We start from the raw sequence: 26,446 nt of genomic DNA, 5'->3' as shown, positions 1-26,446 counted from the left end.
AGTTTTCAGATTGTTCATAATTCTTGTTAAAGATTTCTAAATAATATATTCAAATTGGCTAATATCACAGACTGTAAATAAATTGAAATAACTTATATTTGTTAAGGTTTTCTTAATAAAAAAACTTATCATATCATAATTTGTTTTTTAAAATATTTAAACGGGATATACCGAAGATTACACTAAGGAGTTAACACAGAACATATATAGTGCAATGTGCTAAGACACGACATTTTTATGAAATTTAGTTACCTACTGATAATTCAAAGTAAGTATTTTATATAATTCTGAAAATAAAATAACTTACTAAAAATTACAATGCCAAAGTGCAATGCGATAATAACTTGGATTGATTTAAAAAAAATTCAAAATATGAAATGAACCAGCGTAAAATGAACAAAACTCAAAACTACTCCAGAGCGCTAACACTTGAAAACGTGTCGAGTTTTATAATAAAAGAAGTATATTTACCCTCTAATTATATACTTTAAAAAAAATTTAATATATCCTGATGGTTAAAATAATTTTCAAAGTATGAATTTTTCAAAGCCCGTCAAAACAAACGAAATCTGGCGAGGTACGCGTGACGTAAAGTGTATTTACATGCGATTTTAATTTCAATAAAATTTTCGTTTGTCATTTGTGCCAAGCTATAAAATTGTAAACAACTTATATACTATGTACATACTAGAATAATCTCTGAACTTTATGGATAAGTATTAAAGTGTAATGTATGAAAAGTAAAAATTGGTAAGTGATAAAGACTTTTTCGTATAAATTGTTGGTCGGCATCGAAAGTACCGAAAAGCAGTCTTGTTAAAACAAAGTTCTTATATCTCGTCTGTTTCATATTTTACAACTTATGTTGTACAATCTTTGATTTTGGTTTATTTAACGTATAAAAAATAACGTAATTCATACAGGTTTGAGACAATTTGTTGTTAAGGTTTTATTTTTTTTTACACTTTAAGATATATTACATAATAATTCTAAGATACCTACCTACACTAAACAAAAATGTACACAATCACAATATGGACTAGATATAGGTGAATGAATGAATAGCGCACTGGTATATCAGAATTGTTGGAACAATGGATCCTGTGGTAATAATATTATGTATGGAATTACTCTAACGTACCAATATTTTATATATTTAATATCATGACAACAAAAATATTCTTTCCCATATTTCCATCTCTTCTCTCTCACAGCTTTCACAGGCCACCAAATATTCTCTCAGATCTAACAGGCCACCCTATTTCTCTCAGTTCTCTTTCTTTCCGTCCAACCACATCACCATTTTACTCTTAATTCTGTTTCTTTTCGTTTAACCACACTACCTTTTTTCTTTCTGTTCTCTCTTTAAATTCAGCTGGGCCAATATCTTTTCTCTCACTCTCGCTCTCTCTCTTAACTCTACCAGGTCACAATATTTTCTTTCAGCTTTCTCTCTAAGTTTTGTGCCCTATGTTCAAACATGCCACAAACGGTTTATCTCAGTTGCCATCGTTTTCTCTCTCGCTGAGTTCTAAGGTACCATCGATTTCACTCAGTTCGGGGAGCTTCTTACAGACCTCGGGTCCTCCGGTGTCCAGAGGCGGGCGTACAGCGTGCCACCGGGCGGACGATCTCCCCTTCGTGACCAGGATAGGGAGTGGGCGTGGGCACTGCCACCTGAAATTAAATTAACATTTTAACAACCGCCTCCCGCAAAAAATATCATGTCAAAATAAAGCGATTTTCATGAAAATAATACATTTAATTGAAAATAATAAACTATGTTTAAACCACTATTTAAATAATTATCTACATGTTATGTGAACGCGTGACAAGTATAAAATAAATAAATACGTCACGTGTCTTTGTGTAGTAGGTGTATAGAGCATGATGACGTCTTTCAAATGATTATGGGACAATTGATTCAAGAACAAGAAAACCAAGAATTGCTGATATGTAAAAATCAAGTTAAAAGCGGGATTGGAGGTAGTTTCCAATTAAATTTTAGTACATTCCCAATATACCGGAAAACCAGTGCATGTACCTGTATTTGTCTTGATAATATACAATGTTCCGACATCGCAATAACACATTCGTGTTTTACTGAAAGTTTATTAGAAAACCTAGCAATTCATTCATCAAAGGCATGGAATACCGTTTTTAACCGGATAACGAATAATTTGAAGAGATTCTTAATAAATTAGCAACATATTATATTAGCAAGTTTTTTCTCTGTAGGTTGAAATCATTAGGTAGGTAACAATAACCAACAAATAATAACTAAAATGTAAAAGTGCACACAACGTCACGATACAACCTATCATACATCACGGTTTAGATTTTAAAGCTGATAAACTGCATGTTCATTTAGTAAAATATTTAACCCCTCACAGCACGTGTTCGAAAAATCCAATTCTCCAACTGATAATGCGATACGTAATCATCTTTGAACCTTCAAATATATGTCAATAAATAAAACAAGCGCCCCGCGATCTGCTGCGATCCGACCCCCACGGCCCCGGGGGCCTATCTATTAGCGATTGCATGTCCGACAGCGGGGGTACAACTGGGGTCACTGCCAAGTGTTCTACTCACACATCTAACCCTTAACAATATTATATATGTATATTCATTTTATACATATAGCCCCTTACACCAATTTGTACACCCTTTACAGTACTCACACTTAGATCGTCACGTGCGTGTATTGTATTATTGATCGATTTTAATTATTTTGTTCAAATATGTATTCATAAATTATTGACACTAAAACATTATTTACTGCTAATATATTAAGAATTTCTCAAATTATTGCTAATCTAATAAACGCTAAACGATTGAATTAACAGGTTTCCTGACAAACTTTTTACATTATTTATTAAAAATATAAATAATTTTGTTGACATCACTTTTATCCTACTTTCTACATGTTTCGTGAACGATGATCATATCATCAGGATTAAATGTACACTAAAATTAAAAATTAATCCTGATTATTTACCAAAGTCATTTGTATTTTTAATAAATAAATTATGACATCACAAAGTCATAAGCTTAATGAAGATTTTTTCTTCGAAAAAAACATTTTTTTATAACATTTTTCACGATGTCTGAACACGTGTTAATGAAAATCCTAATATTTTCGCATTTCTTCATTATTTATTATTAAGACAAATGCACATTGTTCCGATATATTTGGAATTTACTAAAATTTTATCGGGAAACGTCCTGCAATCCAGTTTTTATCTGGATTTCCAATAATTGTTAGAGATTCCTAATATTTATTTGTACTAGGAATTTTCGTAGCAGCGGAGGGGTCGTGACTTTTCTGATGTTGAAAATACCTTTTTGGTTGTCAATTTACTAGCCAAAACAATTTATGTAATGTAATATTTTCCGAATCTAAAATTCCTGAAAGAGAGTGTAGCGAGTTTTTTCAGACTTTTTAAAAATATGTTGGTGTATCTATGGCTGTCTGTAAGACATTGTTAATTGTATTCATTCATAAATGTATACCTAGGGGGTATTTAAAAGATGAGATAATAATAATTATAATTTCGAGTGATGAAGATAGAATGGTTCCTTGAGGCATTCATGGATTTCTAGTCCGCAGTTACGAAAATGGTCGTCATTCGATTTCTTGCGCTCTTTTAAAGGTTTTATTCTGTAATTGTGATCGAAATAGAAATGAAATTTTCCTTCTGTTAAACTGTTAGAAATTAGAAGTTAAAATAGTGATTAGATGATAAACCTATACAAATCTCAAGTTTCAACGAATGAATTTAGGAGCCACTTCTGGGACCCTAAATAATTGATAAATCTACACGATTGATTGCCATGTGCAGACGTAAAGTTGGCATGCTCTTTTCTACAGTTATTTCAATTGAACCTGCACAAAGGAGCCAACAGCACTGATCCCCAGTGCACAGGTGCACATAAGAGAAACTCGACGGACACGAGCGGTAGCTCACAGTTGACGTCGGCTTCACGAGAACAGGTCGTTTGGGTCACTTCAGGAACCGTATTAAAAAAGTCCTTCCTACAGCCCGTACCTTAACCGTCCTCACAACCGAGTGGCAATATAGTTCCTCTGTCTTTACACCGTACAGACAGGGGCGCTCTTGTGAGGTGAAACACAACAAAATAAATAGAAAAATATGGATAAATATGCGTGACGGTGATGAGTACCGAGCAATGGGCAGGTCTCCCCGCAACACGCAACCGCCGCACCGCGGCACTGCAAATAGCCCCGCTGGCCCCGCTAAACGAAGGGCGCGGGCTGCACGTGCAGAGACGCATCAGCGATTAGGGGGCACTCGCTACTCGCTACCTTCACCACTGCGATCTATGCAGGGGTGCTGCACTAAAAAGCTGTCGATGTAATCTTCTATCTAATCATATAAAAAAATGTCTGTGTGTTTGTGAGGGGCGGGGTGGATTTGATTTATTTAAAAATCTACATTTTTATAACAAAATTGATGAAATTTTGTACATTTGATATAAATTTGTTGTGTGAAATCAGAGGAAAATTATGGTCTACATATGATGTCGAATAATTCTGCATAAAGCCCGGGTAACGCCGGGGACTTCAGCTATGTATTTATATATGTATATAAAGAATAGTACCCTGGTGTACTTCGTGTGGCTTCGTTTTTCACACAAATCAACAGTTTTAATCCGAGATTAAACAAATATTGCTTACTTGACTTTCAAAATAAAAGGAAGGTTCAAATGAGATTACGTGAAAATTCTCCATCCCCTTTTACCACCCCTTATTGAAGAATATTGACGATTAAAGCTTAAATGATTTTAATGATAAACTAATTTTTATAAGACAAGGTTTTTTATGCATAGCACAAAGGATAGCAAATTATTGTAAGCAATAATTAGTCGCTTGAAATATCCAAACAAATTGAAAATATTTCCCGAGTAAAAATAAATGCCGCCGACGGGAATTAACCCGCGCCTTCTGATGTCCGGTATGGTGCTCTGAGACCAATGAGCTGCGTCGGCTTATTTCCGACACGCCAAATAATTCAAAATATACTAATACTTCAATCAACAATTTCTGATTATTATATTTATTTTTACTCGGGAAATATTTTCATTTTGTTTGGATATTTCAAGCGACTAATTATTGCTTATAATCATTTGTTAAATATTAAATCTCAAAGCTCTACGCTCAAAGCTCAAAGCTAATGATCAAGAAAAGGAGTATAATATATATAATGTTGTACAAAACCCTTGTAAGATGCCAACTAGAGTATAACTCGACGTTATGGTCTCCCTTTTACAATATTCACTCCGATAACATTGAAAAGATTCAACATAAGTTCCAGAAGTATATAAACTATAAATTGCATATTCCTGTAGAAAACATTGATTATAACTTTTTACTAGATAAATTGTCTCTATTAAAACTTTCAGAAAGAAGAATAAACACAGATTTAATAGTACTGCATAAAATACTTCATTACAAAATTGACTGTCCTGAGTTACTCCAATTAATCAGCATCCACATACCCAAAAGATCTTGCCGAAATTTACTACCCTTTTATTTTTACAACACCGGGACACTGTTTTATCAAAATTCCCCGATTCCAAGACTTCACAGTCTCGGAAATAAATACTCTGATCTGGAGATATACTTCATCTTAAAAATAATCAATATAAATGTTGTTTATTTCAATTCTTTTCTATATCGAGACTCAAATAGACATCTATAATTTCCGCAATATATACATTTTTATTTTTATTTTGAATATATATTTATGTGAGACTTCTTATCATTTTTACTAATGTATCTTATTTTATTATATGCTTTTGTTGTAACATTTAATATTTTTCTTTTTTCGTTGTATTATGTTTCCTTTATTGTTTTAATTTTGCAGAATTTATAATAACTGTGAAACTCTACTATTAAACTTTGTAGTGTGTAAAAGCCCATTAGGGCGTGTAATAATAATAAATAAATAAATAAATAAGGAAAATGTATGTATCTAGGAAACTGAATGGTAGAAAAAGTCAGGGACACCCAAGGAAGATATGGCAAGATCAAGTGAATCAAATATATATTAAAATTGTAAAATGAGGAGTATGTGATAAACGAAGAAAGGGTGTGAGTAGAATGTACAAGGTGGAAAGAAATGAATGGTATCGAAGTCGCCCAAGGAAGACATGGCGGATCAAGTGAAACCAAAACTTTTCTGTGGTTAAGTGAAGTGTATTTACAAAGCCGATGGAAGTCAAATTGATAAGATTAAGAAACGGACGATTAAATTATCTGGACATTAAGAACGGATAAATAGATAAAAGAGTTTAATAGTGTTAAATGACTTGGAAGTGAATGGTAGAAGAAATCGGGGACATCCATGGAATGGTGGCGTGATCAAAAAAATCGAATACCTCGAAAAATAAAAGTTTTCAATATTTTTATATTTCCATTTTACCTCGAGCAACGCCAAGTTTACTTTAGCTAGTATATTGTATTATAATATTTAAAAAAAATAACACTATTTAGTTTTCTTGGTCTCTATATTATTGCTTTCCCAATAGATAAAAGGATGTGTTGCTTTAATTACTAGAGTATATAACATGAGAAATCAAAGAGGTTTGCATCCGAATGCACCAACATCTTCCTAGTTAAATTCCTATGTGAAAATAAAGTTCGCACTTAAATTCTTACTTAGCGATTGTTAACTGATTAACTAAAGTTCATAACAAACACAATAATTATAGGAGTTATTGAACCGCTTTCAGCAGTTGATGCAAAAAGCATAGAATTTAGTTAATAGTTGACATACATTCACAAATCTAATATATATATTTAAAAAAAAAAAAAGAAAGACAAACATTCCCGGGTTACGAATAACCTGACAATATTTGAAAATCTCCTACTACCACCACAGTAAGCTGAAAATTTTGCTTGTGGTGTGATGGAGGACTTGGCCAGCCGAGGAATTGAACACACTACGCCTGAGTGGGACCCAAACGCGATGTCAACTCGGCCACCGACCGGTGGCTATAATGACTATATTCCGCCATTGTGTACAAAAATATAAGTTTTCAAGTTGAAATACGATACAGAACTGGAGAAAGAGCCTTGTATTATGTGATGAAACTTAAGTACTTACCTAAGGAAAATAATGTCTTATCTGAAAAGGAGTTTAATTTTGTCAGTCGGAGACACTGTGATGTTTTTTTATAGAGTATTTGCTAGGGATCGTCAGTCCATAAGTGCTGATTCAATAACGCACGTATGGGAATGTACGGTTCCTCTTCGACCTATAAGGTCGCGTGATTTTGAATGTGGAATGAGAATGGCGCGCTGTTGTGCTCTTTTGGGAAAACCGCCTGGTTATTAGAAAACCAACCAAGCGCGATGTCAACTCGGCCACCGACCGGTCAAATCATTGGTTTTGGCAAAATGTCAGTATGTATTTGATTGAGGCACCGAAAAATCATGTCAATCAATTTTTAACTAAAGCCTACTTACTAGCCTACTTTCTTTCCTAACACATAATTATTTATTCTTGTCATGCGATGAATTTGTTGTGACGAAGATGTATCAAATGAACAATTATTATTAAAAATTTTGGTGCATGAATATAATATTATTACGTTATAATCATGTATGTTAGTGTATTTTCATAATTTAATTTTTATAGTCACAATATTTTTTAAACATTAACATGTGTGTGCTGAGGCCCCCATTTTCAAATTTAATAATATTTTAAAATAAAAATATGAAATGATAAATTGCAATAAAATAAAACACAATAATAAAGAAAGTAACGAAAAAAATATTAAAATGGTCAAATATTACGTGGTACCTTTGCATAAAATGAAATGGTATTGTGTATTACGTATATTTGTTTTATTATTTTATGATATATATTTTTTCAGTATTACTCTTTCTGTTATTTAATCCATCTTTTAATTTTGTATTTGAAAAGTTTTTTTTCCTCACTCTTTATATGGAGTGAAAGATTTTTTAATACTTTTATTTCCTGGTATTTTTGGTGTCTTTGTCCAAAGCTTGTGTTTACCGTCGGAGTTTTTATGGTCTTTGTACGCTTATCTAAATGGTCTATTAGTTTGTGTTTGTTGAATTTTGTTATTTTTTGTCAAAAATGTAATTTAGTGGGTTTTTTAATTTATAATTGTTGCATATCTAGTAAATCAAACATTTTGAAAAATTTGGTTTGTGTCAATCCTTCTAGGTTTTTAAAGTATTACCTTCAAGTAGGTTTTCTCGTGATTTCCATTTGACCGATATGTATTGTTTTAGTTTTTACATGTTTATTTTTAGGAAAGTGTGAAATATTTTAAGGAGTTTATATGTGAGTTTTTTGATATAGTGTGTCCATCTAAGGTTGTGGTATGAAAAATGTTTTGATTTTATGTTGGTAAAGTCACTGCAGTCACAATTTTTCGTTACAAACTTATATCATATTAGAAATGTTGTTCCACCTTTGGTTGTCGACCCCAGTCCGTTACACCACTATTCGTCACTCACTGCACGTGGAACGATACCCACCGATAGGGGGCGCTTCCCTCCAAACGCGCAGATCTTAGAATAACAACACTCAGATAGGCCTTTGTTGGGCGAATTAATGCCGCTCATCCCCGGACCACGGTAAACACTTCATAAGGACGATTTAATGGGGGGAGTGCACTTTATTATTTTGTTCTTTTGCATTTCATTACATTGTTAATTGTCGCGTGGAATGGAAGACACGTAGGAGGTTGTTTGATGAATTTATAGATGATCGTTGAGTAAGAAAAACACTGTGTAATTTTTTACATCAATTAATTAAAATATGATATATCCAGTGTTTTAATGCTTCTAATAACGATGGTGCTAGATAGTTGTTTTCAAGTGGTTGCTGTTTCGTCTTCCGAAGGTAGTGAAAACCTGTGTTGAAACCACCGACAGACTACAGCCACTTGGCACATGCAAAATAACCACATCCAACTGAGCTTTTAAAAATCGTATTTGATTGACGGCGATCCACCTCAACGTGTAACATTCAGAACCGGGAAAAGTCACGCACTCATTACGCAGATGGCGTAAAGGTTGAAAATCCGCTAAAATATTTGCCTAACCCAGGCTTAAATTTCCAGTATGAAACTGTGTTTACGAAATTCAAATGTAATGGAGATCTGATCTGGAGAGAAGGCTGATCTGATCTCTGGTCTGATAAGTGCGCCGACAGAGCGCCGGGCTATCAGGATAAATGGAACTTTTGTTATCATTCAAATTTGTATGGAAGGCACTTATATTCCTTATTCTATGTTCCCGCTTAGCACCGACCGCCTGATTTGTATTTGCAAATAAATTTTATCGCCAAAATGTTTTATTTTATTCAGTGATGTTTAGGCACAGATATTAAAATGTTTTCCAATCACTAGCCAAGGTATCCGAGTAGGAGATTCGGCACTTCAAAGCACTTTTTATGGGCCTGATAGTTTGTCTCAAGGTTTATAAAAACACAAAAATGTGTTTTGCTCGCAGTATTTTTAAAATATCTAGGTATACTATTTCAAGTTTTAAACCAAATGTGTTTGCATTACTTCGCATTGCATCGCCTTAAATACTGAAAAATAGTATTATTATTTATTTAAATGAAATTAATGCTTTCTTTGCTAAAACACAAGAAGAAATACTTGATGGGTACAGGGTACCTACATAATTATATTGGAAAAAAATGCATTATTACATGGTAAAAAAGAGAATACCTACCTGCCACAATTCAATTGCAATTCACCCTGGCACTGGCAATTATTAGCCCAGCTGGTTTTCTAATAACCAGGCGGTTTTCCCAAAAGAGCACAACAGCGCGCCATTCTCATTCCACATTCAAAATCACGCGACCTTATAGGTCGAAGAGGAACCGTACATTCCCATAGGTGCGTTATTGAATCAGCACTTATGGACTGACGATCCTTAGCAAATACTCTACAAAAAAAACATCACAGTGTCTCCGACTGACAAAATTAAACACCTTTTCAGATAAGACATTATTTTCCTTAGGTAAGTACGTAAGTTTCATCACATAATACAAGGCGCTTTCTCCAGTTCTGTATCGGATTTCAACTTGAAAATTTATATTTTTGTACACAATGGCGGAATGTAGTCATTATAGCCACCGGTCGGTGGCCGAGTTGACATCGCGTTTGGGTCCCACCCAGGCGTAGTGTGTTCAATTCCTCGGCTGGCTAAGACCTCCATCACAACACAAGCAACATTTTCGGCTTACTGTGATGGTAGTATGAGATTTTAAAATATTGTCAGGTTATTCGTAACCCGGGAATGTTTGTATTTCTTTAAAAAAAAAAAGTTCTTCGTTGAATTAAAAATGAAGTACCTCCGTAAAAATGTTATGTACCCCTCCCACAACTTAAGTCAAATTATGTGACGGCCGCTACATTCGAAGCAAAAAAGTAATTACGAACATTTTTATGATATATATAAATGTCTTAACTTCCCTTGAATTTCTGATTGCCCCCAGTGAACCACGTGGGAACCACATTGCCAAAAATGGCCAATGCCAAAATAATAAATTAAAATTATGTTTTTTATCAGCTACAATTTACTCTGGCACTCTTCATAATTTTCTCAGGACAGTTGATATTCTGAAAATATTTCGTTTCGTTCCCTCTAAAAAAGTTTTAAATTGTACACCCATAATACCCACATAAATAATGTTAATCCCATACAATTTTTGTTTCGGATTTTGTATCGGACAATGGAAAAGTGAGACTCAAAAAAGATATTGCCTAACTTAAGACAATTGTTTTTTTTTATGTTTTCCTTTTTGATTTAAAAATCTTTTTTGTTTGTGCCCCTTAGACTCCAAAACTACGTGACTGATTTGGCTGAAAATTTCAAAGTCTATTCTTATAAGTGCTAGGAGTGTTTAGAGAGTGGTTTGATGGTAGAATTAGTCGGGAACGACCGAGAAAGACTTAACGCATTATATCTGAATGAGATACAGTTCGAATAAAATCGATATACTTAATGCAGTTAATTATAGGTAACAATACCGTATACAGTAGTATAACAGTAGAAAACGGTATAAGGAATGCTCGAGGAAGAACGCATTAAATTAATGTGGCGTACGCGATGAATGAAAAAAGCGGTGTAAGAAGTGAGTGGCAGAAGATGTTGAGGACGCCCGAGGAAGACATGGCACATTCATGTCAAACAAATACTTATTAAAATTTACAAAGATAATATTCTAAATAAACATGCACCTTTCAAGTAAGTTTTTAGATTCTCACGGCCAAAAGCATTTTTGTTGTTTGTTTTTGGGGTGTTATGCCGTGTTGCGCTAACTCCTTCTTTAGCCGACGTTTCGGACAGCGTTGCAGTGTCCATCATCAGGGCAGATCCGGTAGATCCGAAGATGTGTAAGATGATGAAGATGAAGAAGATGTGTATTACACACGGCATAACACCCCAAAAACAAACAACAAAAATGCACCTTTCAAATATAATAACGTCAAATACTCCCAACTCCGAAATTTAAAAAAAAAACAATAGGCTAATTCAACTATAAATATCTTCGAGTGAATTTTTTAATTCATTACCAGAAAGTATCCGAAATATAAATAACAACAAAGATTTTAAACTTCACGTTAAAAACACTCGTAAAACAAAACATAACTGAATAATTTGGCATATTACTTAACAAATAACAAAGATAATGATAAATACCCCACACAAACAGGCCTAGCTATGTTGGTACATCTTATGTTTAAAATTAGATGAAATAATTACTATATTTTATGTCAATTATGTAACATTATTTTTTCGTGAAGTAAAAAAAAAATATATATATTATTTCCACAATAAAAATACACCCAGTTTTCAGGTACAGGTAGAATAAACAACCTCAAAACTTTACTTCAAACCATTCACTACCCCGAGTTTTATACTATATTATAAAAGTCATTAGTTTGTTGGTTTGTCTCTGTGTAACTCCAATTCAGTGACCATTAAAAATAATTTGTTAGATTTTAAAAATTTTAATTCAGATAAATAATAATAATAATAACATGCGATAAATAAGTAGGTAAAAGCATTAATAAAAAATAAATAATTGTTCTAAAATCGCATCCCAATAAAATTATTAATGCTTGCAAAAAACTCGACCCAAATAATATATTAAAATTAATTCTAAATCGACTGTGGTTAATCGGGTTTTTTAGTTGCTTTGTATGTGCGCAAAGAATAATATTATTATTCAAACCTACTGCAGAATCCAACTTAATAGGTTTATAATACATTACTGCCATTGTTGCCGGGCGAGGGGCGTCACCCCACTTTCCCCACAGGGTCACCCCGCATGTAACAATGAATTGAATACCCTAAATAAAATAGCGTTTTCCTGGGGAACATATTGAGTGTATTATTGAGAGGGGTATCAAATGACGTACAGGTGAAGTTGTTCATTATGAATGTTTGTTTTATGTTCAGAATTACTGTTTAGGCTGTATACAATTTGTTGTTGTAATTATTATAGTTAATTAGCATTTTAAGGCGATGCCATACGTAGTAATTCAAAATCATGTGTTTATGTTTCGAAAATTTGGTCGCCTAGAAATGTTTCAAATGCTTTAATTAAATACTGCGAGTAGAATACATCTTGACCTTTGAAATAATCGAGTTTTTTTATATAAGTCTTTTTATAAGCCCAGAAAAAAATAATGTAAAGGCCTATGAAAACTGCTTTAAAGTTCAAAATCTCCTACTTGCGAACCCATTTTCGGTTTTGAAAAATACTCGATTATTACAAATGCCAAGATGTACATATTCTAATCGCAGTATTTAATTAAAGCATCTGAAACATTTCTAGGCGACCAAATTTTCAAACCAAAAACACATAATTTTACATTACTACGTATGGCATTGCCTTAAAATACTATTGTTTTTAAAATAGTTTTGCATGATGTATTTCTGACGTATTTTGTAATTAGTTTCCTTTCAATCTTATCACATAAATATCACCAACCGCCACTGTGTGTAGTCGCCATTGTTCATCAAAATAGAGCAAAGTAAATCGCTACAATAAAATAAATTATTATACAATTTGCCATACATTACGCATATCGCCAGCAGTATTAAACGCGTTAATCTGACATATTCAATTATATTATACACGAGAGGAAACATCGGAGATTTAGGGGGTGAGTGCATTGCACATGCCACTCGCATCGGCACTAATGCCACCTTCGCGAGGAACTTCACACCCCATCCAGATCAAATATATTGTGCATATGTATAATGTGTACACTACAGAGTAAAGGTGTGAAGTGCAGAACATAGGGGCGTGATGTTGATGAAGGTGCTGAAACACAATACACGATCCTCTCAGTTTCATAGAGGCAAACTTAACCCTAAGTTTGCCAATAAATTCACCATGGATTTCCAAGTAGCTCACCGCACATTCCTCGATTTTACGGTATTTTTAACGTTGAAAATGCTTCATAAACATTTTATTCGCTTGGTAAGGAAACAATGCATCTTAATATTATTCCAGTTTCAATTCTCTCTCGTTTCAGCACTTGTGAATATGTTTATTTTATCTGTGAAAAAGCACTTCCATGTCAAATGAAATTTGATTTTCAAAAGTCACTGTATTCATTTACAGGAAATTCTTACACAACTTATTTTTATTATGAAGAACGTTTATATAACTAGAAAATATAATAAAACTTAAGATAATTTTTCTATCTCCAATACATATATTTATCTATAACGTAACATGACATGAGAGAGAAAAAATCTCTCTATATAAGTAGCCATCTTGGGGAAACGTCTTTGGATAGATATATATTTTTTTGTAAAAATATAAACACATTATCTGGTAAGGCAAAAATGACAAAAACATATTTTCTCATAAGAAAGTAAGTTATTATGAAAATAGAGTCAGCTGGCGTTCGGAGACTGATTTACCCTAGGCATTTCAAGAGATAGTGGAAATTGACAAACACTTTACGTCATTTTTTTTAAGTTCCAGTATTTAAGTCCCATTTCGGATAAATAGTATTATAAATAGTAGTAGTTATAATGAGAAATTTTCATCAGAAGGTAACCGGAATCTTAAAAACCGTAGAAACTGAGAAGTAATAAAATAGTTAATATCAATGGTTAAAATTAAATAGTTATAATTCGGGTGATTTAGCAATGTGTTGGTTTTCTATGAAAACCAACAAATTTAAGCAAGTGACGTTGTTGAGGAGACATTAATTTGGCAAAAAGTGCATTAAAAATTTGCCCAGAAAAATGGCCTCTATTGCACTTATGTGGAAGGTATTGGATAATTTTTTGTTGTAAATCATTTGTTATAAATGCAATTGTTTTGCACAACAATAACAATTATTAAAATCAGTGATTATCGGTAAACTTTTTTATAATCTTATGTTACAAATTATATGGAAATTAATGTTATGTCTACACGAGCATGAGCCTAGCATAGTGGTCGCGAGAACTCAAATAAAAAGTATCATGCAAAAAGTTAAATAAAAATATATACACAGGTACAAATGTATTACATATTTATAATCCACAATGCACCTATATGATTGAAATTGTTTCATAAATGAATACCAAAATATAGCGTAATTAATATTTCTAATTTAAATTCCTTTTACCTGCTTCCTGTAGAATTATTTTGAAGTACGTAGTGTTTTATTTATTCAAAATATAATAGAAAAATAGCTTAAATAAATACTCGTATACATGTTTGACTCTGTATAGGTGCTTATGTACAGTTTCTTACCTTTGACGATGATTTTCTTGGGCTCGTCTCTCTTTAGGGATCTAGACAAGCCAGCACCAAGGCCCGGATCTTTCAAGGTTTTATCATTCCGCACCTGAAAGATAAATATATGTTATAATCATATTAATGGTATTGGACAAAACGAATCATAGAATAATGAATATTCATAGAACAATGTTGAAAAATATGGAACAAACAATATGGAGTTTTTCTTTTTACAGTACTTGCGAAGTAATGATAAATCAAGTGTTTTTGGTTGGCAAATATGATCGCTTAGAAATATTGTCGATGCTTTAATTAAATACTTACATTAGAAACCTTTGCTACAATTGAACATTTTTTGATAAGCCTAGACTTTTATCAGACACTGTAGTGCAAAATCTCCGACTTACGAGTACGAACCCTTCTCCGATATGGTTTTATTGAATTATGTGGCATTTCTTTAGATTACGATAAGTAAACATTTTAATATCACAAAATAAAACAAAACATGCACTTTGGCGTTCTTTTTTGCATAAATCTACACAGGCGACCGGTGAATTACAATCTTATCGCCATCTGCATAAGGAGTAGGTACGTGATTTTGAACGTCGAGATTTGAAAGCTACTTAGGTATTTATGATTTTGGTAATACTGGAAATACTGGAAGCACAAGAGTTCCAACTGATCCCAACCGTCTGGAGCCAGTGAGACTATGAGACCATGGCATCCCCAATTGGGGTATATTGTGAGGCTGAAGGTAGTGGGGAGAGGTAGGAGATAAGGAATAAAAAGTTGGGAAAGGGAAAGGTAGGGAAGTGGGAAAGCCATTTCAAGCAACGTTTCGACTCTGAATGGTAGTCTTACATCAGGGAGATACTGAGAGATCTTCCACTCTGCCAGCTTGCTAGTCGAGACATTACCCCTCCCTATGGAAGTTTTTGGCAATTCAATCGAGGAAGTTCCACACACATATTTCAGTTGTACTCACCAGTTCCCCAAGAAAGTTGATATACCCAATGGCCAATTTGAGGGTGTCCACCTTGGAAAGACGCTTCTCGTAGGGCAGCGTGGGTATGTGCGCGCGGAGGCCTTCAAATGCGTCGTTGATGGACTGCATGCGGCGTCGCTCGCGCAGGTTGGCTGCTTGCCTCTGCTGTATCTGTTGTTGCGGGCACTTGGAGCGGCGCCGGTGGCTGCGGCGAGAGCAACTGCGATAGAAGGAATCCCTGCAAGTTCACACATCTCCATTAGGGACCATGTGTCATACTGGCCAACAGCGTTTGGCTTGGCGATACACTCCAACTTTAAACAATCCGCTGCTAGAGCCGGATCAAATCAACGAAATTTTCAGAACGAATCTCCTGTTACAAAAGTGCATATCCATCATTGTTCAGAAAATGTATCGGTAGGTACATAGTGGACTGTCATTAGTATTAGACAAATAATTGTTCAAGTTGCCAAATTTGTAAATATTTACCACATTCGTTCGGGCAAAGAATTGTCCAAAACGACATTTTTTCATGATATTATACACATTGGAACTGTCCGATTCGACAAGTTTTTAGCTATATTTGAAGGATTGACTAAAAATGACGAAATGGTCAATGGTGATGATATTTTGCAAACGATAAGTCACTTTTGCATACATTCGAGTTGTTGTACGTGCAAACTCATCTTACTTTCTAGTTATAAGTATCATTGATTATGAATAGTGACGAGGAATCACGATATTTTGAAATTATGAATTGTTTTTGAAATTATGATAATGCCAAAATCTACAAAAAAATCAATCATATCGACAACCTATAATGAATACCCCCTCTATGTTTTTACATTCAAAGTAAATACTATAACTTAATCAACAATGTATGAACATCTCAGCACAAGTTCTCCTAGTGAAGTTTTCATGAAACACTACAATAATGTATAAATCATTTACAGTACACATCATTATTACTGTATGCTATATAATAACACCACACACAATCTATGTACATATGTGTTCGGAAACTGTAAAATAAATAAAATTAAATTTAAAAAATATTTTTTATGGAAATCGTAAAATTATCTACAATTTATTATAGACAGTATTGATTCCCGTCAAGCATCAAAATAATCTCACCGTTAAATATAAATATGCCCTGAAATAATGAACATTTGACAACTTCACTCTTTGGAAGAGAAAAAGCTGTTTTCGTCTTTTTTTAGCTAATGAAAATCACAAAAAGTGTGACTGACGTCGACGGTAGTGGATTCTGGGTATACAAAGTAAGTAATATGACCACGACCCGGGTGAAGTACCGTCCTTCTTCATTCTTCCCGCAATATAATATTCTAACTTTACTGAAATTACACCAGTCTTGCCTGAAGCATTGATTTTAACTTCAAGCAGAACAATGACAAATTAAGTTTTGTAAGTAATATTCATTTGGAATAACTACGCGCAAAATAGGTACATTTTAGGAAAAGGGTTGGAAAATTGGGGCCTAGGTTGATAAACATGATTTAAAACAGTCAAATAAATAGACAACTCAAAATAACCTTCAAAATCTGGAAATCATTTAAAAAAAATTTTTTAAAAAAAAATAAAAAATTATTTCGCATTTGTCACGGCTCACTTAAAGGAGTAACCCTCATACCCCACGGACTAACTATTTAATACCCACTGTATTTTTTAATGTTTTTAGTTTGAAGGAAAATAAACTTTGAAGAACAACCAAAAATGTCACCGGAGACCCAAAATTTAATACGCCTTTTTTACTCAAAATAATTTTATCCATCACTGGTTAAAGTAAGTTACGTATGTCCCTTAACACCCTGGATAATTTGATTCTCTTTATACAAGTTCTTAAAAAAGTAAAACATCACATTTATTATGTCTATTAAGACTGTGGGGTATGTGAAATATTTTAAAAATGTAACACAAAATTTCAAAACGCCATCTTGTAAAAATGATTCATACATGGTGTTTGATAATATTACTCTATTTTAATGCATCGATTGGGAAATAGTCCCTAATAATTTAAATGAACCTCACAATGACAGGTGTACTGCAAGAAAAAAGTACACCTGACAATACCAGAGATTAAATCGATACACTTGGTAGAGTAATATATTATTATCGTGGGGTTAGAGCGGTCGATACATACACAAGTTGCAGCAATCATTTTGAAAAATTCTCAAAATTTTGTATATTTGTGAAAATGTATCATGTCAATTACTCCAGCAAACAGATATTATATCACGTTACGAATCATTGGTATGATTAATATTGTATTCAATAAGCACAAGTTATCATGATAATTGAAATAAACACAATATAGCGAACATAAATACAACTAATCTAGGAGAATGTAAGTATATAATTAATATTTTATGTTTTACGTTGGAAATTCCTTGTTTAAGCGTTCATAATGAATAAGATTCAAACTCTGGTTCTAAAATTGGCTTTTTTATATTAGCTCCAAACATGAGACCCTGAAGAAAAAAATCTCGCAGAAACGAAGGAAAAATGTATGAGGGTTGGGTAGAAATCTGGGACTCAATGTGTCTTGGAGTGACGGGCGCATGAATTCATCCCTCCCACTGCGGTGCAAGTCGATGGGTCGAGTGAGAGTCCGGCTAGAGAGGTCCATGAACACAGGCACCCTTGCTAAGTCACCAAACGTAGCGAACCACTCGAGTTGACCTATGGCAGGGGTGTCATCCAATGAATGATTTCCGGGGTGGCTTTACCCATACCCGTCTCTCAAATTTACGGACAGCTGAGAAAACATCATCAATAAAAAAGTAAGGCAGGTGAACAATCAAAAATACGTAATCTGATATCAGTTTAGCAATGTTTACTTATTATTATTTTTATCACTTTGTTATATTAGTCACCTGTAACGCAACACAATAAATAAAATTTTACAAAAAAAAAATTCCAACATCTTTTTGCTATAATTTCAAAAGGAAGTTCCTCCGTTGTGTCAACTGCCGATACTAATTCCTTCTAGGTTCTCACAACTCCACTAAATTTTACTTTAAGATTGTCGATAATAAGAAAGGAAACAACACTTAATTTGGAAGAGTTTTATATGCGCTATTTTTTGTTAATGATTTTTTGATAGATTTATTATAAAGCATTAATAAAAAAATAAAAATTTTAATCGAATTTTTCGGCAGGGTGGGCAGAAAGGACGGAACCCGGTCTAGGACGACCAATGAAATGTTGGGAATTCAATTGGGATACACATAGATCCTTTTGGGGAAAATCCTAGAGATCTCGTACCAATCCTAAACTATATGGTTATAATCCGTACAAAGTAAACAATTAATTTCATGGACGTTTAAATAAACAAATATTTTTTTCTTTGGGAAACGTCATACGATAATACTGCAATAATCAGATTTATTTTGAACTTCAATACCTCTCTATGATTAAGAAAGAGACGCTCAGATATATTTTAATTCAACAAATATTGTCTAACTAATTTTATCTAAAACATAACTCTTGTAACTTACAGTAGGTAAAGGTGTAATGGCTTCTGTGCAATATTTCATTCCTTTCCCATGAGGTTAAATAGGTTACATATGTAACTATTAAACTAGTTCTCTTCCAATATAAAAACTTATAAAATGTTCAGTCGGAGGGATTTTAACATTTTTTAAATATAAAATGTCACTTTATTGTTATTTTTATTATGTGAAGAATGTATCAAACTGTAGTTTTTTTACATTGAATTACTCTTTTTCGCCTGTTGTGGAGAGCTCCAGTGTAAAGCTCCCGGGACCTTCAACATTAATATTGTCAATAGTTAATTTCCGTCATTGATGCGATTGACGATTGCAAATTGATAGTTTACTGTTGCAATTGAAGCGATTGACAATTAAGACATCCTATTGACGGGGGAATTATACGCGTTATTTTATCAGAGCGCACAGACACCATATACAAGCTCCATTAATGAAATGGACCTAATAACTACCTACTACCTAAAAACCTACCTAATTTTTTGATAATATATCCCATTCCCTGTCTTATCAAATACCTAAAAAAATCATTCGTCGTTATAATTGCATAAAAAATATGTAAATTAAATAAAATAGTACAAACCACTTTGCATACAAATCATTTCAAAAGTTTGTCATACAAGAAGACTTCCTGACGATTTCCCCTCACCATAGATTTGGCTTCAATGCCATCAATACAAAATTGTACTAATGTTCTGGCCAGGGCTCTTTAGGTGCATGATCAGTGCCATGAATCGTTGAATCTAAAAAGGCCTGGATAGAACATTAGTGCAATTTTGTGTGAATGTCATTGAAGCCAAATCTATGGTGAGAAGGGATTGCCTGGCAATCTTGTGCGATAAACGTTTGAAATGATTTGTATGCAGAGTGGTATTTAATGAACTTTTATTTTATTTTTTGTGTTGTTTTATTTGTTTCGTGTATTTGGTGAGACGGGGAATCGGATATGTCATCAAAAAAATAAAGTAGATTTTAGCATTTTTCATACATTTTCCACTTCACCCCGGTGCTTCAATTTGTTTTCGAAAGTTCCGGTCAGGACCTTTCAGGTTCAAGATTACCTCAGCCATAATATCGTTTTGTTGTGCGAATGGCAATCGTTCTTTAAATTGCTCTATCTATCGAACCCTTTGGAATTCAGTTTCATGGGGAAAGTGATTTGTTTTACGTATTGCATTATATCGCGACTGTCCAGAGTTATAGAAAGTGAAATCAAAAGATTATCACCGTATTCGCACACTTTAGGTACTGTGTCCGCAGACAAAACAACTGGGACGAAAAAATTGACAGGTCTATTGAAGCAATGGAAGTTCCGTTTATCACACTTCAATGCACATTGTCAATGACATAAGTACCTTGACAATTGACATTGATCATCTCCGGAACCCTTAACATGTCTCTATTTCTACTACGGCGTCGTTCATATGCACAAAGAAAACTTACCGACATAAAATATTGCTAATTACTTCAAATTATTCGTTATCCGGTTAAAAACGAGATTGAAGGCCTTTAACGAATGACTTGAAAGGTTTCCTAATAAACTTTCCGTAAACACAAATGTGATATCGTCACGTTAGAACACGTGTTCATAAAATTTCTAATATTTTCGCATTTCGTCATTGTATATGTTCAGGACAAACCCAGGTCCATGAACACGCGTTCCGATATATTATGAATGTACTAAAAGTTTATTAGGACACAACAATCAACAAATCTACAAACGTTATTTAACCTATAGCTTAACAATAACAACACATACAATGTTCTAACATAGGCACCTTCACAAAGAATCACCGCTAAACACACGCTAACACTACACTCAGGGGCGGATCTAAGACTCAAAAGACAATTAATAATTATTGAAGACAATATTAGCGATTTCTAAACGAAAATCTGAAACAGAAAAATCAGAAAAGGATACGGTCACATCTAGGACACGAAGTGTCACTTAAAGTTATTCCGATAAATAAATACTCAAAAGACAGTTAGCAAATGTTTCCGAGGCGATTTTTTTTACATGGTATCCCCAATTGGGGTTCCTATATGGTGGGGGGAAGAGAGTGGACCGAACTAGTAGCCTAGTGGACAAATGCTTGAGATTCATTTTCAATAGATTCAGAGTTCTATCCAATACTAGCCAAGTCCTCCGTCATTGCATAAGCAAAGTTTTCCGCTGATATAGTAATAACAAATATTTGGTCCTATGTCCTCAATGTGTATTATTTTGGTACTCTGCTGGGGCCCCCTCCGAGATTAGGGCTTTATTGAAGATTTCGTATTTTATTTTCCTGAGTCTTGTGTCCTCAGTGTTAACCATTTTTACAGCACCCCCAAAGATGGAGTATTGGGCCCCAAGGAACAATTCCTATCGAGGCCTTCGGTCCAAAGTTAATGTTAATAAAATTACCGACTTTATAATAATTATATTACTTATATGTAAAGTGCGTGAACAACGTGATATCTTTCAAGAAAACTTTGAATTTATTGTATGAATCTTAGTAATAATTGGATTATTTGTGTTTGCACAGTGACGTTTTCTTGACAAAATCATGTCAAGGGTGCTTTAAATATTACTAAAATACTGCGATTGCTAGGTCCCTGCGCCGGGTCCGATAATTAATTTTAATATTATCATCCTCAGCAATGAAACAAGTTAGACAAGCGTGCGCACAAAATATAAAAAACAAGGTTTAGATGTAAACAAAATACATGTAAAAAACAGGCAATAAAACGACATATAAAATACAAATCTTATAACATATGATAGAGAAAACATTTCACAACATTTAAGATTTGGATAAAACATTTAAGATTTGGATAAAAAAAAACAAAAAAGGCTAAATTACACGCAAATGTAATACATATCTCAAAATAATAAAACATGATGGACATTATATATACAACATATACACAACCTCATAATAATATCGCCTAATTTTTCGTAACCGCTTTTATTATTTTATTTAACGCATATATTACAATATTTAATAACTGAAAAAAATAACGTTTATCACTTCCAATGTGAAAATTAAAAATATTAACCACAAAGGTTCGGTCGCATCTGGCATATCTGTTTCACATATTACGTTTGAAAGTGATACGAATTAAGATTTTCACGTGCAAAATTGTACTATCGAGATAAATTTTTGAGGTATTTTGCCGTTTTGGGCTGCTTTTTCTTAAGTCAACGTGTCGGGCAGCGTTACAGTATCCATCATCAGGGCAGATGTGTTATCTCTCTATTGTCGCTGCTTAAAATCTGCCCTGATGATGGACAATTAACGCTGTGTTGGCTAAAGAAAAATGTAGCGCAACAAAGCGTAAAACTCTTGAAAAATAAATTACAATAGTATTAATTGTATTAATATTGTTTTCAATAATAAAATATTACAATTTGAGGTTTACTCGATATGATATTTATTGTATTTTCTAACAATAGAAAATAAGGGCCTCAAGGTACCCAGGTAAAGCGCTCAGTGAAGCCCACATTACCAAAGAATACAGTAATCAAATACGTAATGAAATTAAAAAAAAAATAATGCTACCACATCCTAGCACTTAAGATCTAATTTCGCTAAAACAACTTTTGACAAATACATGTTAGAAACTTGCAACAAAAATATATAATGTACTTCCACTAGCCATTAGACAGAACACAAATTATTTGGTATATAAATCAGACACCAAGTCTTAGATCATCAGCCAATATAGATCAACGATCAATGATTTTATTCAATCCTTTAATTATTGAAGAAAATATTAGTGATTCTTAAACGAAAATTTGAAACATAAAAATATATGGTCGCATCTAGAACTTCAACCCTGTCGGTAAAGCGGCATCCCGTTAAGTTATTCAAAAAATTAATATTATTAAAACATGTTTATAATTATGTATTTTCATATTGAGATGCTGCTTGTCTTTTATTTGCAATGTAATATTGTGTTTTTTATTTTTGTTATAAACTGCTTATGTTATAAACTGCGCCTGCTCTCAATACAAGACTTCCCATTGATAGGCTCTGCATATCACCAATGTAAATCCAATTAATAAAGATTAAAAATGATAACACACATACATATTATTGTACACTCTATTATATTATTTTTAACCCCTTCACCAAACTCTGGAGCTGGTTCTCTTATTTGGCGTAAAAATATTTTTAAATGTATAAAAGAATGTCGGAGTTTCAGTGGTATATTACAACAGTTTAATTTAAACTATTTAAATTGAAGGTAAACTAACCTAGTTTTTCTTACAAATGTTCAATATGTGCACATTTAGTTATCCTAATTATCATAGTTATATTATATAGTTATCATCCAACCTAAAGTATAATTCTTCCCACACTTTGGTTAACAAGTCTGGAGTAATGGAAGCAATAGTCTCTTCAATTCTATGTCTCAACTTAGGCAAATCATTAGTAGCGGTGGAACGTAGACACCATCTTTTATAAAGTCCCAAAGGAAACAATCGCATGGCGTTATGTCAGATGAACGTGGAGGCCAGCGAAAAAGAGATATGTAGTCACAGACAATTACAACCAATGCAACTGTCAGGGACCACTCTTGTACAGAGAGATTCCAATGGGCAGGGGCTCCATCCTGTTACCAAATAAAGTTTACAGGTTCACCCTCTACTAATTGGAGAAAGAGCCATTCTTTTAACATATCTAGACAAAACCACCCTGTTACGGTAGCTTCAGCGAAAAATTTGCCGTACACTTGACATCCTGACACAGCGCCGAAAAAATTCAATTTAAAGGAATTTCCTTGGCGATCCACAAGTGACCCCTTGATACTATTATGGGTATACTGCTGTATACCATCACTGAACACCGCACGATCAAGAAAGTCATCTTCCCGCTCCAACACTTGACTTGCAAAGACTTATAATATACCATTGAAACTGGTGTAACGGGATAAATTAAGTACCCGTTGATTTATATTATTTGGTGTGGATATCCGACAACTGGCGACACCATGAGACAAGGTTCGCAGTTGGCTGACGGAACAAGAGGAGCTTCGTCTTCAGTATTCGGGTGGCGGATCCAGCAATCACACGTACGGGGAAGAAAGGACTCTTCGCGGATGGCGGTCAACACGAAATCGGGAAGTTTTTAGTTTATCATTATGCATTTCAATATTCATTCCCGAATACTGAAGACGAAGCTCCTCTTGTTCCGTCAGCCAACTGCGAACCTTGTCTCATGGTGTCGCCAGTTGTCGGATATCCACACCAAATAATATAAATCAACGGGTACTTAATTTATCCCGTTACACTGGGACATTCTTTTATGGACACCCTGCATGTGTTATGCCATTGTCGTAAATGTATATATATATAAAAATATATATATAAAATTAAAGTTTTTTTTATCAATTTAAAAATAATAAAAACAATAACAACAACGACTGAAGAAGTAAATGATAATCACTAAATTTGAATAGCAATGATGAGGTGGACTTAAACTCACTGGCTGCAGCTGGACGTGTGCAGCCTGTTCTCCTGGTCGCTGCCGTAGAGGCTGCTGTCCGAGGATTCGTCGAGCAGGAACAGGTCGGCCGAGTGCGCCGGGCTGGGGGGCGACGCGCCCGACGGCCCCGCCAGCCCCGGGATACCCTCGTCCAAGTCCATGCCCTCGATGCTGAACATTGTCGCACAACAGACAGGCTTGGTGCAACAGTTCAATAACACTGACTTATTTTATGTTGACGGACACTGTAATCTTCACACCGGGTTTCATTGTACACATTTTGGTGTACTTACAATGTTTTTATTTATATTTATTTAATTTATTATTATAGGTAATTCTTTAAGTACCAAATTAGTAGATATCTACTAAAGAAATTTACTTTATATCTTTATTGCCTTATTAAAATCAGTTCCAATTTTCAAAATTAAAGTTAAATTCAAAGCAAATCCGGGTTCTAGAGTTCATCAATCACCAGAGTTACAGGCAGACACACACACCGAAATTACTATTTTTTATGATAATTATGTAGCTAAACAATTAGTACATTTTTTTAAATTAATTAATATACATATTATTGAATCATTAACTGTTTTATATTTGCGAATTTGATTTTTTGACTATATATTTTATTTTATCTGTGTTAAAATATGTATTACGATTGTTCCAGTTTATGCGCATGTACACAATTTTTACTATAAATCATTTTGGTTTGTGTTAATATTACTGCAAATTGTTACAATTATTTAATGCAGAAATTAAATAATGTACATTATTTTAAACAATTAAATCATTTTGGATTTATGTTTTTAAACTATTCATTTGTAAAATTCTTACGTTAGTTATTGTTTTAATTTAGGTATTATTTTCGACGTAATAAGTAGGTACATGATTTTGGTTGTTATTAATTACTTTTTCAGCTGATATTCCTAAGTATAAACGAGTATATTAAAACAGCACTTCACATCGTCAGGTGCGACAGATAAGACAACAGACAAGTCGATTATGTCGCTTTATGGGGTGAATTATGATTGACTATCTACCGTCAGTGGAGTGAAGTGGTAGCACGGCGATACAACTGAGCGACTGCGGAGAGACTGTCCCAGGGGACGTATTTAGCTCACCGCGCGGAGGGAACTAGTGGCGAAGGCGAGGAGGGAAGATATATAGAGAACACTGGCTGGGGTACGATAGGGTGGGTCGTCAATGTATTGTGCCATGACTAAACAGAACAGTGCAAAATCATAACACTTTCTAAAAGTGATATAAGGTAAAATAAATGTTTTAATTTGAAAAAAATGTAGATATTTTGATATTTATAGATAGGTTCCTATTTCATTGCTTGTCTGAATTCACACTTCATCATCAGTTCCAATTATTATTGGTAATTTTTAAGGAGAAATTAGTTCACTACTAAGGAATATTACACATCACGCACAACATCACAGACAACAGAAATTGGTATGTGTGAGGCTCTCGTGAGAATGGTAAATTATTTTCCTCAGGGCATCTTGTGTGGAGTAAAATGTAAAAAGGGTGCTTAAAAACATGTCATGAAAAAATTGCAGAAAAATAATAAACCATAATGCTTGTTAAAAAGGTTTTTAAAACTTAAAAATCATTTAAAAGCAACATAAAACAAATATGATATTCTCGGCATGGCCCTGATGAAAGACCATCTTCGAAATT

The 26,446-nt window shown here is 33.7% G+C and overlaps 1 protein-coding gene across 1 annotated transcript; it reads right to left on the bottom strand.

Moving 5' to 3' along the window:
• Positions 1-1,552: 1,552 nt before the first annotated feature.
• Fer1 (48 related 1) lies at positions 1,553-24,939 on the bottom strand. The gene is made up of 4 exons (XM_089649793.1): positions 24,761-24,939; positions 15,760-15,997; positions 14,790-14,883; positions 1,553-1,677 (listed from the first exon to the last, which is right to left on the bottom strand). The coding sequence occupies exons 1-4, from the start codon at positions 24,937-24,939 to the stop codon at positions 1,553-1,555; spliced, it is 636 nt and encodes a 211-aa protein (XP_089505919.1).
• Positions 24,940-26,446: the final 1,507 nt, after the last annotated feature.

Source organism: Hesperophylax consimilis, chromosome 31 (genome assembly GCF_061612785.1).
Source record: "Hesperophylax consimilis isolate HC1 chromosome 31, BYU_Hcon_1.0, whole genome shotgun sequence".
Classification (NCBI taxonomy): Eukaryota; Metazoa; Arthropoda; class Insecta; order Trichoptera; family Limnephilidae; genus Hesperophylax; species Hesperophylax consimilis.
This window is presented reverse-complemented; position numbering and strand designations above follow the sequence as displayed.